Raw genomic sequence first — 18,451 nt, forward strand, 5'->3', positions numbered from 1 at the left:
CAAATGCACGTGAAATTGCAGCCAAACACATAGGAACTATAATTTTTTAGAATATAATTTTTGTTTAAGCTTTAGTCTTTAGACAAAGCATGCAATGCAAAATTCGGTAAAGATTATAAAATTATTATATGCAAAAGAAAATGAAGCACGTGGGAAACAAAAAAGTACCAACAACAGTAAAACATGTCGTTTTCCTTGTGTCATTATTTTTCTGTGTGTGGACCAAATGCTTTTAAATATCTTTCACTCATCCATTCTCCAACTTCATCAAATTCCTCCCTCTTCTCTCTTTCTCTCTCTGCATAATAAACAAAATGCTTCTAAAGTTCAAGAGACCCTTCAAAATGGAAGATGAAGTTAATAAGCAGAGTAAACAACATAGTAAGTCCAGCTATGCAGGCCATGCAATCTCATACAACAACACTTCATTAGCTGTTGGGTTACGAATCCTTACACAGGTTTCACATGGTGAATCCAATATCCTTATGAAATCCGCATTGAAATTAACCCAACCCACCTCTCATCCTCAACTCCCACTTCATCTTCAGACCAAATCTCTTGAATCTTGCTTTCTAAAAGTGTGTCACCTATGTGATAAGGAACTAAGCCCTGATAAAGATGTGTACATGTACAGGTAATTAATCTTATTACATTTCTTGTTAATTAGAGCGAAAGTTATCTTACTAGTATGATAGTATTTTGTAAAATATGCAAGTTCATTACTGTATTTAAGTCTTGCCTTTCGCTAAATTTTGTGCTCCAATGCTATGGATTAAACTAATTGATGTTATGTTAATGCAGGGGTGACCAAGGCTTCTGTAGTATAGAGTGCCGGAACAGACAAATTGTATTGGATGAAATGAGAGAATTAGAAGCTTCTACGAAGAACATGGTGGCATCTTATAGACATTGTTGCAATAGTGGCAGACGTGAGACTCAAATACTCCTTGAGGAAATACGTCAGAGACATGAGCCTAGGCCAATCCGTTGTCAAATAAATTGGGCGATAGTGTCATAGAATCATATATAGTTCATAGTTTAACACTCTTTTATTGTGTATTTGCAAGTGAAGATGATGAAGAGAGTGGGAAGGGAGAGGTGAAAGAGTTGGGATTTTTTGTTATATATGGTAAGCAGATGAAATTTCTGCTGCAGTACTATTTTTTCCATATTCAAGAGTATAATAAGACAAGCCGATAAAGATGATTTGAAGTAGCGCTTTTTCTCAACCAAAGAAAAGAGTGCTCAATTTCTCTTCTTTCCCTTTCAATTGTAAGATAAATATCACTTATCCTTGTTATATGTCACTTTCTTTTCTGCTTGTATGTCACTACAAGACAAGGTCATCACAAATCCACAATCTTAAGTGGGCTTCCCTCAAAGATATTTTGCTAGGATTATCATTTATCAATGTGCTTTGATTTGGCAGTAGCGTGTTTCACCATTCTTACATAGTGCCACATGGAGACCAACTACACGGTACCAAAAAGAAACCATATGCTAATAGAGCTTCACGCTTTGATTTTGCACTTCCACAAAAACAGCCAGCTAATTACCTTCTTCCCATCCCACCCCTACATTAAAAAACAACCTCACTAAATTTCCATTTTCTGGTTTTAAACACCTGCAACCAACAAAATAGCTTTCCATTCACAGTTACCATAATAAAAAACTTCTGGTTCCTACTAGTAGCCATTACATTTACTAAAACATTCCCTGCGATTAAAACAGTTTCACAACTAGTAGCCCATCTTCTGTTACACTCCGCTATAGAATTTGTTCAAGAAACTCATCCCTCCAGTGCAACCTTATTCCTGAAGATTCAAACAGACCATAAAACACCAACAAGTATTACAAGCAACTGGATCCTCAAAATAAGTATTAATCCACTGGTCCAGCCAGAATCCAATTAATTGAGGTTGTAACAAATCATATTTAAGTGCACAATTAGAAGCAAACCAAATTTCTCTAACTCTTGTTTTAACAGAAAAAGATGATCAAGCAGTTTCTTCACCAATTCCACAAAAGACACAGCAGGCTTGTCCCTTTTGCAACTCAGCTTTAACAGATCTAGATATAGCATTGTGAATTATTTTCCATAAGAAGAGCAAACATTTAGTAGGGCACTTCAATTTAGTAGGGCTCACAAATGAACTAGATCTTGATTGATTATCAGATGACTATAAGACATCTATGATCTAGATTGACTATAAGACATCTATGATCTAAACAAATGATACCCTTTCTTAACACTATGAAGTTCAGAAAATGAATGGAAAATAATTCATCTTTTGGATTACCCTTGGACAAAGGTAATCTCAAGATTTCTTTCAACTTCTCATAACTTATTGGTTATACGTTCCCCCACAGATAGCAAATGATAAGAAAGACCAAAATTAATATTGAATCTAGATGGATGGCCATGCATCAACCAGTGGCAGCAGTAGAAATTTTTTTTAGATAGTCATTAAGAAAGTTAAATGATAAAGAATCTAAAACAAAGAGAAATTGAATTTATCAACATCACCAAAAAAAGAAAAAAAGAAAGTAAATAGATGAAGTTTTACAAATTTCTTCTCCTAGCAAAATGAAAAACCTAAGAGGGATTGGTGAAAGATAACGTGAAAACTGAGAATATTGAGATTAAAATAATAAAGCAAGAGATTTTTAAATTATTAGAGAATAGAAATAAGGAGAAAGTGATAGATAGAGAGCAACGGATGATACCTGCTACGACCATGAGCCAAACCACCAAAGAGGGCAAAGCTGGCCATCAAGGAGAATTCACAACTCACAATATCTCTCTTGGTATTTTTTTAAAAAAAAAAATGAAATTATAGATTATTTTTATGGAATGGATTGTACAAGTTACAAACCTGAATAGCTAGAAATTTTTATTTTTTGCTTTTTAATGAACATTTTGTTTATTTGTTGTTGTTTGACATAATCTTGTTGTTAAATGAGTGTTTTTTTTTTTTTTTTTTTTTGCACTATTATTTGTGTTGTGATATGACTTGACTTTGGATATTTGGCAAAGTCGGTGGCCTTAGTTTGCTCTAGTGGAAGAAGGAAACCATGTCATATTTGGTTTTGGAGTTATATATCATGACATAAACAAATCAAGTCCTTGTTGTATTAGGATACATTAGCTGACTTTGTAACTGTGGTAGGGCTATCCACCAGAAACTGCCACCTGAACCACTCGACGAAATTGCCCGGACCCAAGCCAACTGTTGGCCGACCCAGCGCCTTGGCAGTGTGTGGTGGGTGCTCCCATCGGAAACCCTATCCAAACCAACCCGACCGCCACCCCCTTCATCGTTAGATACTTCGTTCAGACCTGCATTTGTTGTTCTCAAATCTTCCTTAGTCATGCTCGATCTCCCACCTCACAGTGCTCAAATCTATTTACGCCATGCCCAATCTCCCTTGTCGTGCCTTAATCTCCCTCATCGTGCCCTAATCTGTCTTCTTCATACCCCGATTTGTCTTCTCCAAGCCTAAATCTTTCTTCGCTGTGTGTAGCTCCACCCAGGTCTGCCATCTTCGATTGCTTCTTCGCTAAGATTCACTGCCCTTGATTTTGACTAAAACTTGATCCGCCTCACTTGAAAACCAACTCGATCCAATCCAATCTCCTTTTTAGTTAGCGGCGGGTGCTCTTTTCTGCCACCTGATTTCATTGGGTCGAATCTGGGTTGAGCCCAAACTTGAACCGACCCAACCCCCATGGACACCCCTAAGTATGTGTGTGTACATACACTATGTTACGGCTTGAGGAATAATATTGTACAATTAAGAGAAAGAGGCTAGCTATAAAACTAGTGCAAATACAATACAGTGCTCTATTCTATGTGAGAGGGCATTTAGGGTTTGGGTCTTGTGAGAGTACTATTGTGCTACTATTGTAATCTCTTTGCGTATGGTGGAACTTTCTCTGTCGCCGTCTGTGAACGTAGGCATATTGCTGAACCACATAAATTCCTTGTATCTATTTTTCTTTTCTCTTCTTTAATCTTGTGCAAGTGGGTTTATATATTTTCACAACAATTTGGACTAATTTTTATTGTTTATTTTGGACTTTTATTTATTATGTTTTTGTTTAAGGGTTTAAGAATCATGTTTGAGGGCCAAATGTTACTTTTGTTGGAAATGCTACAGGCTACAATATTTTTACAACAAATTTTTGGTGTCAAGCTATTATTGATGGATAAAAATGTGATGTCAATAGTGGACCCAGTTTCAAACTTGTAATAGCTTGCTACCTAGAGTTTGTTGTAAAAATGTCATAGATGTTAGCATTACTCTACTTTTGTTTCATCCAAATTCTTGAGATTCTCAAGTGGGTGTTCAATATTTTTTTAGGGAGGTCAAAACATTTTAACTTAAAAATAATTGCGTATAAAAACTTTTTTTTTTTTGCAAGTATAATTTTTATTTTTATTTTTATTTTTTGTGTGCGATGAACAATACATTTAGAGTCGCAAGTGGCATCAACTCTATAAAGGAATCGTCTAGATAAAATGAAATACTATCATTCATAAATATATAAAATGGTAAAATACTATTATGGTCCTTAAACCTCTCTAAAAAAAAAATTTCGTCCCTAATCTTTAATTTTTTTTTCATCCTTTAACTTTATAAAGAGTTTTTTTCAATAATTTAGTAAAAAACAATAAATAAATAGGGATGAAAAATAATATTTTTCAACAGTTTAGGGATGAAAAAGATATTTTAAAATTTTAAAGACATAAATAAAATATTTTCAATATTTTAGAAATGAAAGATGAACTGTTTAATAGTTAGACGAAAATGAACTTCTTATATATAGTTTAAGAATGAAAAATAAAAATTTGGTAAAATTTAAGGACCAAAATAGTGTTTTACCATATATAAAACTATCAACAAGAATTAATAAAGTCATAAGTCCCATGCATTGCTTGCAAGAAAGATGACTACCTTAAAAAATTATGTACTTGGGGATTAAAATAACAAAATTTGAAATACTACGGATCAAATTGATAGCAAAACTAAATTAATTGGAAATTGCCAATATGTATTTTAACCAAGAATGTATATAACCATTTTGCTCATATCTTACTATTTTCTCATTCTACAGCATTCTACAAAATTTTCTTTCTTCCTTTTCTACATGGCAGACATTAGCCAAGAAGGAACAGCACGACCGAGACAGCTATTGGATTTCAAAGCCAATGGTCTTCCCTTTCGTAAAACAAAGTCCCTGAATCGCTCTTACTCTTTCTTTCGTCCTTCTTTTCTTGGGTCCTTTAATAATTTCTTACAATATAATTTTTGTTTAAACTAGTCTTTAGACAAAGCATGCAATGCAAAACGCGGTAAAGATTATAAAATTATTATAGACAAAACAAAATGAAGCACGTGGGAAGCAAAAACAGTACCAACAACGGTAAAACATGTCGTTTTCCTCGTGTCACTTATCCACTTCACAACTTCATTAAATTCCTCTCTCTCTCTCTCTCCAATCTGCATAACAAAAAAAATGCTTCTAAAGTTCAAGAGTCCCTTCAAAATGGAAGATGAGGTTAATAAGCATAGTAAACAACATAATAAATCCAGCTATGCAGGCCATACAATCTCAAACAACCACACTTCATTAGCTGTTGGGTTACAAATCCTTACACAGATTTCACATGGTGAATCCAATATCCTTGTCAAATCCATATTGAAATTAACCCAACCCAACCCACCTCTCTCTCTCTCTCTCTCTAAATTTTTTGGTGGATTTTATTTATTTTTCTTGCATCTCTACTTTAAGTTGATAATTTTTTATATTCTTTAAAACTCTATTTTGGGTTAATGCGATTTAGTTTTGTTTTTTAAATTGTGATTTAGTTTTGTTTTTAAAATTTTTATTGTTTTTTTCTTTAAATTTTTATTCTCTTTGGTTGTTAAATGTTATCCTATTACGTTCTAAAGAATTAAATATAGCATATAAAAATATAATATTATTCAATTACATAGCATGATTTGGATAATTTGGTATTTATTCTGTTACATAGCATAATTTTTTATAGTGCTCAATTTAGATGTTAAACTATGAGACTTTACTAATTTTTGCTTATTTTTTAATCCTTTGTGGTGGAAAAAGTACTCTTAATAGTTGTATTAGAAGTATTTTATAATGTCATTTATTTAAAGAAAAACAAAGGTTAGCCAAACGAAAATAATCGGATAGGTGATAAATTTTAACTTTTGCAATTTTATTTTTATTATTATTATTTTATAACAATGCATGTATAGAAATTTAATTCTTAAATTTTGCTAATAATTGTTTATTTGATAATATGTTTTGGGCGGCCGAAATTATAATTTCTACAAAGAAAATAACCTTAATAGATTATCAAAAACAAAATTTTATCCTAATATTGGTTCAATTAATCATTGTTAAGTTTTATTAATTTCTTTTAGTTTACGTTTTTTTGGTGTTTTGGATTGTTCCTATAATAAATAAAAATATAATTACAAAATACATTACTTATTATTAGATTAGTTTAAATTGTAAAAAAAAAAAAATTAATAAAATTACCATAAAAATAATTATCACGCTTAACGCGTGGATTCACAGCTAATTTCTTGTTAATTAGAGTGACAGTTATCTTACTAGTATGATAGTATTTTGTAAAATATGTTAGTTCATTATTGTATTTAAGTCTTGCCCTTCACTAACTTTTGTGCTCAAGTGATATGAATATCAATCAAAATAATTGATGTTATGTTAATGCAGGGGTGACCAAGACTTCTGTAGTATAGAATGCCGGAACAGACAAATTGTATTGGATGAAATGAGAGAATTAGAAACTTCTACGAAGAACATGGTGGCATCTTATAGACATTGTTGCTGTACGGCACCGAGCTCCCAAAGCCCATACAGGCCTTGGGCCCAGACCCATCTAGGCCCCGGGCCCAAGCCCATACCAGCCTTGGGCGCAGGCCCAGCAGATAGTTCCCGTTACCTTATGCCCTTCTTAAAACTGCCTTAGGGCCAAAAACAAGTTTTGGTTATTAAGCTCCCGGGGTTGACCGGTTAACATTTCCCGGTAGAGCGCATGAGTCAATACCCGGGAAGGTCATGATATGCACGGGAACTTGAGTCGCCGAACACAATCGGTGAAAATGGAGCCAAGTTCCAAGATCATAAATGCTGCACCGCCCTCTCACCTAAAACAGCCACTTTAACCAGATAATACTGGACTTTCAATAGCACTAACGATGAATATAATCATGGTCTCCCCACTAACCTTGGCTATAAATAGAGGAAAGTTGGGAGAAGAAGGGAGGGAGAAAAATTGAGAGAAAGAAGTCAAAGAGAGAGCTTTTCAGCTGAGTGTTGCTTGTAGTCTCTCTGCCGAGAACGACCCATTGTAGGAAATCCTTAAACCCACTACAAATAAATTGTGAGCCCAAGGGATCTAAGGCCCAGAGTTCTTGTACTTGGTTCTTACAATTGGCGCCCACCGTGGGGCCATCCTACGAAGCTGTGGTTCGAGTGAGACTCAAGCAGAGAAGATGTCTGAGGAGCGTTCAAGAGGGCACGTTCCGAGCAATTCCGCAGGATCTTCCCGGGGATCGACGTGGAGGGAGAGAAGGCAGAAGCGGCTGGAGGATAGGGAGCATTCAAGAGGAGAGGAAGGGTCCGGATTGGGAAAAGGATCGGACCAAACGCACCGGACGATTTCAAACGTCTCAGCACATCGGCAACCTGATGATAGAGACCGGGAGCTGGAGCGGTTGCGCAGATTGGTAATGGACTTGGAGCTGGAGGCAAGGGGTCGGCGCCACGAAAGGGACCACAACCCCCAACCCAGAAGGAACCGTGGCGAGGAAGGTTCCAGCCGACCTGTTACGCAACAACACCGAGACCGATCCCATTCTCAAGAGTCACGTCGTCACTCCCGAGATATTCGTCGTAGACGGGACCGTTCCCGGTCACATGGATATGATAACCACGGGTCAGAGTCGCCAGAGGAGCGGCAGCACCACAACGCCGCGATGGATGCCATGAGCAGGGCCTTGCGGATGGCGGCCCGGTCTCCATTCTCGGATGAGATTGAACGGGCACCCATGCCGAGCAGATTCACGCGTCCACCATTCAATTCCTATGAGGGGAGGACAGACCCCGTGGAGCATGTCAGTCATTACATCCACATGATGTCGTTGCATGCGCACAACGATGCATTGATGTGTAAAGTATTCCCCTCTAGTCTCGGCTCTACCGCACTGAGATGGTTCAATGGGTTGCGGAAAGGTTCTATACACAGCTTCGCCGAGCTGATCCAGGAGTTCGACAGCAGGTTCGTAACATGCAGCCGAGTGCAACAACCGGTCGACGCGTTGCTTTCCATGAAAATGAGGGTCGGGGAAACCCTTCGGAGTTATGCCAGCCGATACTGGGAACTCTACAATGAGATTGGTGGGGGAAACGAGAAAATTGCGGCTAGCACCTTCAGGATGGGGCTCCCCGAGGATTCTGAACTACGGGAGTCGCTGACAAGAAGACCCCCGGAGGACATGAGGCAACTGATGAGACGCATAGAGGAGTACAAACGCCTGGAGGATGACCGGCTGCAAAGCAGGGGGAAAGCCCCTTTTACAGGGAGAGTTCGGCAAAGCTTCTTGCCGCCAAAGCCGAAAAGGGACTTCAGAATGCAGGAACCGGAGGTGCAGATCGAAGGGGTTAATGTGTTGTTTAAAGAGCCCGTGCACAAGATACTGGAACGAATAAGGAACGAGCCATTCTTCAGATGGCCGAACAAAATGGGGGGCGACCCATCTCGGAGGAACCAAAGCCTATACTGCACTTATCACAGAGACAAGGGGCACACCACCGAGCAGTGTAGGGTATTGAAAGATCATCTCGGGCAGTTAGTGAAGGCAGGGCACCTGAAAGAGTTTGTAGCAGATTCCACTGACCGGGAGACCGAGCAGGGCGCACCACAGAGAAGGAATCCCCTTCCACCACCCCGGGGAGTAATCAACGTCATTCATGCCGCACCGAGAGGGGCAGCGGCGGCTAGGATGGTGATGACAGTGGCTTGCGCGGAGGGAGAATCCTCCAAGAAGCAAAAGAGGGCTGGACGGCTAGACATCTCGTTCGGAGAAGATGATTTCGAAGGAACCATCCAACCCCACGACGACGCTTTGGTGGTGACAGCCCGGATAGGCGGATTCCTGGTGAAGAGGGTGATGATTGATCAGGGTAGTGGGGCTGACGTCATGTACCCGGACCTCTTCGAAGGGCTCGGGTTAAGAACCCAGGATTTGGCGAAGTATAACACGCCATTGGTCTCGTTTGACGGGAGAATTGTGATTCCCGAGGGGCAAATCTCACTCCCAGTGGACATGGAGGGCAAGGAAGTTGTAGTTACGTTCATAGTAGTCCGATCGTTCGCACCTTACACCGCAATCCTGGGGAGGCCATGGATTCACGCCATGGGGGCTGTTCCGTCCACCCTTCACATGAAAGTAAAGTTTCCTACTGAGTACGGAGTTGTAGAGGTAAGGGGGAATCAGCAGGTGGCGAAGCAATGCCTCATAGCCGCGGTCCAGTGGGAAAAGGAACAGCTCGGCCAAGCTGAGCACGCCGAGAAAGAGACTGCATAGCAATTACAGATACCCCAGGAAAAGGGGGCGGACGTTGCCGAGGAGGTACTGAAGGTAAGAATTCTCCCAGATAGTGACAAATACTTCCAGATAGGTACAAGCATGAATGACCGGGAAAGGGTAGAGATGTTGTTGTTCCTGTTGCAGAACATAGATGTCTTCGCGTGGAACCCGTATGAAGTGCCCGGCGTAGACCCCGAGTTCATTGTTCACAAACTCAATGTGGACCCATCATTTCCTCCGAAAAAGCAGAAGCCGAGAAGAGCGTCAAAGGAGCACGTCGATGCAGTAAACCTGGAGGTCCAGCGGCTGAAGGAGGCCGGGGCCATAAAAGAAATATTCTTCCCGAGATGGCTAGCAAACACTGTCGTAGTAAAGAAGAAGAGTGGTAAATGGAGAGTTTGCGTGGACTTCACCGATTTAAACAGAGCGTGTCCCAAGGATCCGTTCCCGATGCCCAAGATTGATCAGTTGGTGGATGCCACGTACGGGCACCCGAGAATGAGTTTCCTGGACGCCTTCCAAGGCTACCACCAGATTGCCTTGGCACCCGAGGACCGAGAGAAGACAGCATTCATATCCCCGAACGCAAACTACCACTACGAGGTCATGCCGTTTGGATTGAAGAATGCCGGAGCTACCTACCAGCGTATGATGACAAGGATGTTCCGGGAGAAAATTGGTTGCACGGTTGAGGTTTACATCGACGACATGGTAGTAAAGAGCAGAAAAGAGTCGCTGCATACTGAAGACCTTCGGGGAGTGTTCGAGATACTACGGCGACACAGGCTGCGCCTCAATGCCGAAAAGTGCACTTTCGGAGTGGGGGCTGGCAAGTTCCTGGGTTATCTGATCTCCACTCGGGGAATAGAGGCTAACCCCGACCAAATAGAGGCAATCAATCGCCTAAAACCACCGAGCAACCCTAAGGAGGTGCAGGTGCTCACCGGGATGTTGGCCGCCTTGAACCGGTTCATCTCCAAGTTTGCCGATCGCTGCCGGCCATTCTATCAACTTCTGAAGAAGTGGAAGGGGTTTCAGTGGGACGAGAGCTGCGATGAAGCTTTTCGAGAACTAAAGGAGTATTTGGCAAAGGCGCCGAGGTTGACGGCCCCGGAGCCCGGGGAGGATCTGTTTATGTACCTTGCAGTGACCAATCATGCCGTAAGTGCTGTATTACTAAGGGACCGGGGAGTGCAAATACCGGTGTATTACGTAAGCAAGACCTTGATCGATGCCGAGACAAGGTACCTGCCTCTTGAAAAGTTGGTTTTGGCCTTGGTACACGCCACGAGGAAGTTACCACACTACTTCCAGGCACACACAGTGTTCGTCCTCACCGAGTATCCATTACAATCACTGTTGAAGAGATCCGATTTCATAGGACGGATTGCTAAATGGGGGACTCGGTTGGGATCGTTTGACATAAGATACCGACCTAGAAGCTCGGTGAAAGGGCAGATTCTCGCTGATTTCATCGCGGAATTCACACCTAAGAATGAAGGCCAGGTAATCTGTAGTGCGGAGATTCGCCCGTGGAGGTTATTTGTGGACGGCGCATCAAACGCTATGGGGGCCGGGGCTGGTATTGTCATAATCACCCCTGAGGGTATGCGACTGGAACATTCCTTCAGATTGGGGTTCAAAGCCTCGAACAATGAAGCCGAATATGAGGCCCTGTTGGCCGGATTAAGGGCAGTATTGCAGCTGGGCGCCAGGGACGTAGAAATCTACTCAGACTCTCGGCTGGTCGTTTATCAGATCACTGGGGACTTCGAGGCTCGGGATCCTCGAATGAAAGCTTATCTGAGTACGGCAAAGCAGATTATCGGTCAGTTTGGAAAGGTAAAGATATCCCAGGTGTCCCGGTCGCAGAACAAGCATGCTGACTCTCTTGCTACGTTAGCCTCATCGGCTACCGAGGACACCCCGAGGCTTATCACGATTGAACTTGTAAGGGAACCAAGCATCTGTGTGCAGACTGCCCTCGACCGGGCCGGAGTGGAAGTTGCGCAGGTGGCGGTGGCCGGACCATGCTGGATGAACCCGATCATAGACTTTCTTTCTGAAGATAAAGTTCCAGAGGATGAGGCCGAGGCCAATAAGATTCGACGAATGGCTCCCAGGTACTGGTTGTCTTCGGACCGAAAGTTGTACAGAAGGTCCTTCGCGGGCCCTTACCTCTTGTGCCTGCATCCTGAAAAAGTTAAGGAGCTTCTAACCGAGCTGCATGAAGGTGTATGCGGCGGGCATGCCGGGGGACGATCTCTAGCACACAGAGCAATGACGCAGGGATTTTGGTGGCCATAGATGCAGAAGGACGCCGCCGAATACGTTCGGAGTTGCGAACAATGTCAAAGGCACGCCCCAATGATCCATCAGCCTGCCGGACATCTAAATCCTGTCAGCAGCCCGTGGCCATTTGCACAATGGGGGCTTGACATCCTCGGGCCATTCCCCCGAGCAACGGGGAACCGCCGTTTTGTATTGGTGGCCGTGGATTACTTCACAAAGTGGGCTGAAGCTGAAGCCTTGGCCAATATCCGGGATATCGACGTGAAAAAGTTTGTGTGGAAAAACATAGTTACAAGGTTTGGGGTGCCGAATTCACTAGTGACAGACAACGGGCTACAGTTCGACAGCAACGCTTTTCGGACCTTTTGCGGCGAGCTCGGCATCAAGAACAAGTATTCAACCCCGGCATACCCCCAGAGTAACGGCCAAGCTGAAGCAGTAAACAAGACTATTTTGAACGGGCTCAAGAGAAGGTTGGATGGAGCGAAAGGAAGGTGGGTAGAAGAACTACCCAGTGTCTTGTGGGCCTACCGCACGACCCCCAGGAGATCCACGAGGGAAACCCCATTTTCTCTGGCATACGGAGCAGAAGCAGTGATACCGACCGAGGTGAGCTTATGCAGTGCGCGGGTCGTCGGGTTTGACCCTGTACAAAACGCCGACCTTATGATGGAGCAGTTGGATTGGCTAGAAGGATGCAGGGAGGCTGCGACCGTACGCCTTGCCGAGTATCAGCAGAAGCTAGCGCAAAGGTACAACCGAAATGTAAGGACCAGGGAATTCAGTGCCGGGGAATTGGTGTTAAGAAGGGTAGTAGGGAACATGCAGGACGTGGCTGCAGAGAAGCTTGCTCAGAGTTGGGAGGGACCATACAGAGTCACAGCCGTCGCAGGGGCAGGGGCTTACTACTTGGAGGACCTGGACGAGAGGCCGCTCCCCCGACCATGGAACGCCAACAACCTGAAGAAGTTCTACGCGTAACCATCGATGTAAGCCGAAACTTGTATTCTATGAAGATTAAGAGTATGATGAACTTTTTTGTCTTTGCTGTTTTTTACCCTGTAGCCGCACACCAAGAGAATCGCCAGCAGAACCTAAGGACAGAAACCTGACCCTCGGCTCGATCAATATCGCCGAGCAGGTGAAAACCTTACAAACAAAATCCTAAGGACAGAAACCTGACCCTCGGCTCGATCAATATCACCGAGCAGGTGAAAACCTTACAAACAAAATCCTAAGGACAGAAACCTGACCCTCGGCTCGATCAATATCGCCGAGCAGGTGAAAACCTTACAAACAAAATCCTAAGGATAGAAACCTGACCCTCGGCTCGATCAATATCGCCGAGCAGGTGAAAACCTTACAAACAAAATCCTAAGGACAGAAACCTGACCCTCGGCTAGATCAATATCCCCGAGCAGGTGAAAACCTTACAAACAAAAACCCTAAGGGCAGAAACCTGACTTTCGGCTCGGTCAAAATCACCGAGCATGTGTGAACCCTGCAATTAAATCTATGAGGGCAAAAAATTGATTCTCGGTTAAAATCAAACATCCGGACAAACGGAAACTTTGCAAACAAATGCTCGAAGGACGGAAACTCAATTCTCGGTTAAACCAAAACCTGATAAAAACCTAACCCTTTTTACAAAAACCAAGTCCAAATAGCGCTCTCAAAACTACTCACAGCTCCGCACAACAGGTTCTCGGGGGTACATTCTATTAAGCGGCCATAGCATTGGTGTGATTCAAGCAGAGCACAAACGGATGTAATTTCATTCAACAAAATTGAAACAGGAAAAGAAAACGGACTTCCAATTAAAAGAGTAAAAGCAATTGTTCAGTCACCACAGCCCGGTGACATGGGCAAATAAAACCAATAAATTAAAACAACGGTTCAATCACCACATCCCGGTGACATAGGAAAATAAAAACGAAATAAAAATAAGCTAAAATAAAATCAACTAGGGGATTGAGTCGGTGGTGGCACTTCCTGTTGGACAATCAGGGAGAAAGGCTGGGCCTCGTCAAGAAGTTCCTGCACGGTCGGTGTGCTCGTAGCCTCCAGTTCCTCGGGCTCAGCATGAGAGTCTATTTGCTCAACCAACTCCCTCATACTGGCCGTCTCCTCCTCATCTAGAGCAGCCGGGGCGTTCTGGACGGCAGGTACAGGACTCGGAAATGGAATCTGGCCGGGGTCTCTCAGCGGCGAGTCTTCAGGAACTCCAATTGCTTGAAGAGCAGCAAACCACCCGGCCTCGAAACCCATATGCCGAGCCCGAGCCACCACTGGCTCTGCGGAGTTCTCGGCGTCGGCGAAGCCCACGTCGTACCACTTCTGCTCCGCGGCCGCCAAGCCCGCCCTGAGATCAGCTATCTCCTCGGCATGAGAAGTGTTGAGACTGAGGGCTTGGGCCAGTTTAAGTTCCGTCTCATTTTGCCTGGCCAGGAGGTCAGTACACCTCTGTTCGGCAGATGCTCGGAACTTCTCCGCGGCAGCAGCCTTATTCTCGGCAGACTCAGCAATCTTGGCCTTTTCCTTAGCCGTTTTTACTGCTGCCTCCCGCGCCACCTTCTCGCGCTCATTTTCCTCGTCAAGCTCCCGTGCCCGGGCAGCCACAATGTGAGCTAGTTGAGCGGCCTAGCAAGCGTGAAGGTTAGCAAAGTGGCAAAAGGAAATTTACATGGAGCAAATAGACAAAAGAATTACCGCAATGGCGTGCCACTCTAACCGGCGCCCCACGGACTCCTCGGACCCATCCTCAAAGGCGTGCACGTCCTCGGGAAGTTGGAGAGCTCCGGCCAAGGTTTGGGCAATGCGGCCGCCCTCGCCCTTATCCCATATCCGAACAGAGGCCGTTGATGGCAATGGTTTGCCATCCAGAAGGAACTTTGGCTCCCACGCCGGAGCCACTTGGGAGGAGGATGCGCCCCCCGTGCCGGCTTCGGTCTGCGGCTCGCGGATGACAATCCCCCCTGTTGGTCGGGGAGGAGTCCGGACAGCGGCGTCCCCCGGGGCCGTGGAATGTGGCTCGGCCACTTTCTGTTTTTTCCGGGCACGTCCGGACTGTGAGGTTGGAGGAGGTTGAGAAACTGGACCCCGACCCTGGGTAGGCGAGGGCTGGTTGGTCGGCCGGGCACCAGGCACGAACCTGTCTAGGGTCATTATTCGCCTTGCCACCATGCTTGCACCGGGCTGGATCGCTTCAGCTAGCAGGTTAGCCGCGTCTGTCACTTGCTGTTGATGCTCGGCGGGTGGATCCTCGGGATGGGTCTGCTCTTGGGCTTGGTCCCCTTGTTGTATAGCTTCGTGGGCTCTCTCTCTAAGGCGCCGGGATACTTGCTCCGCGGAATCGTCTCGAAGGGGAACTAGTTCGTCCGCGGCAGTGAACCGCCTACCAAATTCCCTCGCTTCCCCGGTTGTAAGCTTCGGCGGCAAGAAGTTCACGTACCGGACGTCTATGTACGAGAGCAGGGGGCTGTCAACTATCAACGCCTGCTTGAATGATTGCCAAGTAGAGTAAACCGGTTCCACGCCGAGGATCAGGTGTGAGGCCCGGAGTTGCCCGTCCCAGTGCACGTAGATCTCGGAACGAAGGACGAAGTTTAAGTCCTTGACGTGGACGGCTCTGAGGTCCTGAGTAAACACTTTGCCTTCTGCAGAAGAACAAATAACACGTTAGCTTTTAACAATCAAAGATTTTCTTTTACTCAAACAATTATAAGAAGGGGAAGGTACGAACCCACTTCACGCCGTGTGAGGGGGCAAGGGATCTCCCCGGCAAACCAATTGCCGCGCACCCTGACAAACTCCCCGGCGGAGTTCCTGTTCGAATCGGGTAGGCACGATATCAGCCGTACCCGAGCATCCCTTGTCTTTAAGTAGTAATTTGTGGATTTGCTCCCACAAAGGCTGTACATTTGGTTAATATCATGGTGATCTAGTTGTAAGTTAAAGGTATGGTTCAACTGGCCGACACAACTAACTACCCGGTAAAAATTGGGGGGAAGCTGGTCGGGGCACAGCCCATAGTAGGTAAGTGTGCTTATCAGGAGGGGATCTACCGGGAACCTAACCCCACCTTCTAAGATGGACATCAAAGGAAAGAAGGCCGTACCATGCCCTCGGTGGAGTTCCATATCACTCTCATGGCAGTAAGCCACGTCCACGTCACTGGGGATACTAAATTTACTCCTAAAGTTGGCCAAAGCAGCCGGGGTATCTAGAAGGTAAGAATAACCCATCTATAAAGCCTAAAACTACAAGAATAAAATCAAAGAAACAAAGCTGAAGGAACAGGAAGGGAAAAAGAGACTTACGTTGGGTTCTAAGGAGGAAAAGAACGCTGAGCAAGCAAGCACACAGAAATGTGGTCGGCAGAGAGTAGGCGCTAAAAATCAGAGGCAAAGGAAAAATGGAGTGACGTTTGGAGAAGAACTATTTATAGAGCCAGAAGAAATGGGGAAAGAAGAAACGCTTGATCAAACAATAAATGGGCACAGCGAACGAGCGCCCCAGCAAATGCCAAGCGTAACCGATTTGCGCACCGCTTCGGTTCACGAACCGTCAGGCAATAATGACGTCTGCGCCTGGCGCCGCGAAACGGCGCGTCTTTTGAGATGGCTATTAATGAGAAATGACAGCCAGAAGTCCCAGACTAAAAGATTCCCGAGGTCAAGAAGCCCAGGCAGCTCCTTGATTCTCCTCGGCAACCGAGTATGAATCAAGGGGGGGCTATTGTACGGCACCGAGCTCCCAAAGCCCATACAGGCCTTGGGCCCAGACCCATCTAGGCCCCGGGCCCAAGCCCATACCAGCCTTGGGCGCAGGCCCAGCATATAGTTCCCGTTACTTTATGCCCTTCTTAAAACTGCCTTAGGGCCAAAAACAAGTTTTGGTTATTAAGCTCCCGGGGTTGACCGGTTAACATTTCCCGGTAGAGCGCATGAGTCAATACCCGGGAAGGTCATGATATGCACGGGAACGTGAGTCGCCGAACACAATCGGTGAAAATGGAGCCAAGTTCCAAGATCATAAATGCTGCACCGCCCTCTCACCTAAAACAGCCACTTTAACCAGATAATACTGGACCTTCAATAGCACTAACGATGAATATAATCATGGTCTCCCCACTAACCTTGGCTATAAATAGAGGAAAGTTGGGAAAAGAAGGGAGGGAGAAAAATTGAGAGAAAGAAGTCAAAGAGAGAGCTTTTCAGCTGAGTGTTGCTTGTAGTCTCTCTGCCGAGAACGACCCATTGTAGGAAATCCTTAAACCCACTACAAATAAATTGTGAGCCCAAGGGATCTAAGGCCCAGAGTTCTTGTACTTGGTTCTTACAGTTGCAATAGTGACAGACGTGAGACTCAAATCCTCCTAGAGGAAATACGTCAGAGACATGAGCCTAGGCCAATCCGATATCAAATAAATTGGGCGATAGTCTCATAGCTAGAATCATATATTGTGCATTTGCAAGTGAAGATGATGTAAAGTGGGAAGGGGAAAGTGAGAGTTGGAATTTCTTGTTATATATCGTAAGCAGATGAAATTTCTGCTGTAGTACTATTTTTTCCATATTCAAGAGTATAATAAAACAAGCTGACAAGGATGATTTGAAGTAGAGCTTTTTCTCAACCAGAGAAAGAAGTGCTCAATTTCTTTTCAATCCCTTTCAATTGTAAGATAAATATCACTTATCCTTGTTATACGTCACTTTCTTTTATTGTCTGTCACTACATGACAAGGCCATCACAAATCCAGTCTTAAGTGGGCTTCCCTCAAAGATATTTTGCTAGGATTATCATATAATCCAATATGCTTTGATTTGACAGTAGCGTGTTTCACCATTCTTACATGGTTTCCACATAGAGACCAACTACTCGCGCGGTACCAAAAACAAACCATCTTTCTTTTAAGATATTACGTCTTGCGATTGGAAATGAATAAGGAATGAGCATACGTTTATACTAGAGTACTGCTATATTGAGAGGAGGTCTAGTTTGTACTAACGATTTTGAACTAGTGTGATCACTAGCTACGTTTTTAAGGACCTTCTTGTTGCACACAAATCGTGACTCAGAAAGGCAGAGAGGGAAGATTAATCCCCTTTCGCTTACTGCTAAAAGAGCTTCAGGCTTTGATTTTGCACTTCCACAAAAACAGCCATCCCTACATTCGAAAGCAACCTCACTAAATTTCCCTCTCCTGATTTTAACACCTGCAACCAACAAAATAGCTTTTCGTCCCACATAACTACCATAATCAAAAACTTCTGATTCCTACTAGTAGCCATTACATTTACTAAAACATTCCCTGCTGTCAAAACAGTTTCACAACTAGTGGCCCATATTCGATCTGTTACACTCAGCTATATATAGAATTCGGTCAAGAAAGTCATCCCTCCGGATGCAACCTTGTTCCTGAAGATTCAAACAGACCATGAAACACCAACAAGTATTACAATAAAATGAGAGTTAACTACTAAATCCTCAAAATAAGCATTAATCTACTGGT

At 44.0% G+C, this 18,451-nt stretch overlaps 2 protein-coding genes across 2 annotated transcripts; both read left to right on the forward strand.

Annotated features, from left to right (window-relative positions):
- The first annotated feature begins 265 nt into the window (after nucleotides 1–265).
- Nucleotides 266–1,330, forward strand: LOC126724781 (FCS-Like Zinc finger 17-like). The gene is made up of 2 exons (XM_050429170.1): nucleotides 266–634; nucleotides 802–1,330. The coding sequence occupies exons 1-2, from the start codon at nucleotides 315–317 to the stop codon at nucleotides 1,016–1,018; spliced, it is 537 nt and encodes a 178-aa protein (XP_050285127.1). The 5' UTR covers nucleotides 266–314; the 3' UTR covers nucleotides 1,019–1,330.
- Nucleotides 1,331–5,484: 4,154 nt separating this feature from the next.
- LOC126725079 (FCS-Like Zinc finger 17-like) lies at nucleotides 5,485–17,645 on the forward strand. Its single transcript, XM_050429583.1, has 4 exons — nucleotides 5,485–5,718; nucleotides 6,767–6,876; nucleotides 7,730–7,736; nucleotides 17,281–17,645. The coding sequence occupies exons 1-4, from the start codon at nucleotides 5,522–5,524 to the stop codon at nucleotides 17,384–17,386; spliced, it is 420 nt and encodes a 139-aa protein (XP_050285540.1). The 5' UTR covers nucleotides 5,485–5,521; the 3' UTR covers nucleotides 17,387–17,645.
- Nucleotides 17,646–18,451: the final 806 nt, after the last annotated feature.

This window comes from Quercus robur, chromosome 5, assembly GCF_932294415.1.
Source record: "Quercus robur chromosome 5, dhQueRobu3.1, whole genome shotgun sequence".
Lineage (NCBI taxonomy): Eukaryota > Viridiplantae > Streptophyta > Magnoliopsida > Fagales > Fagaceae > Quercus > Quercus robur.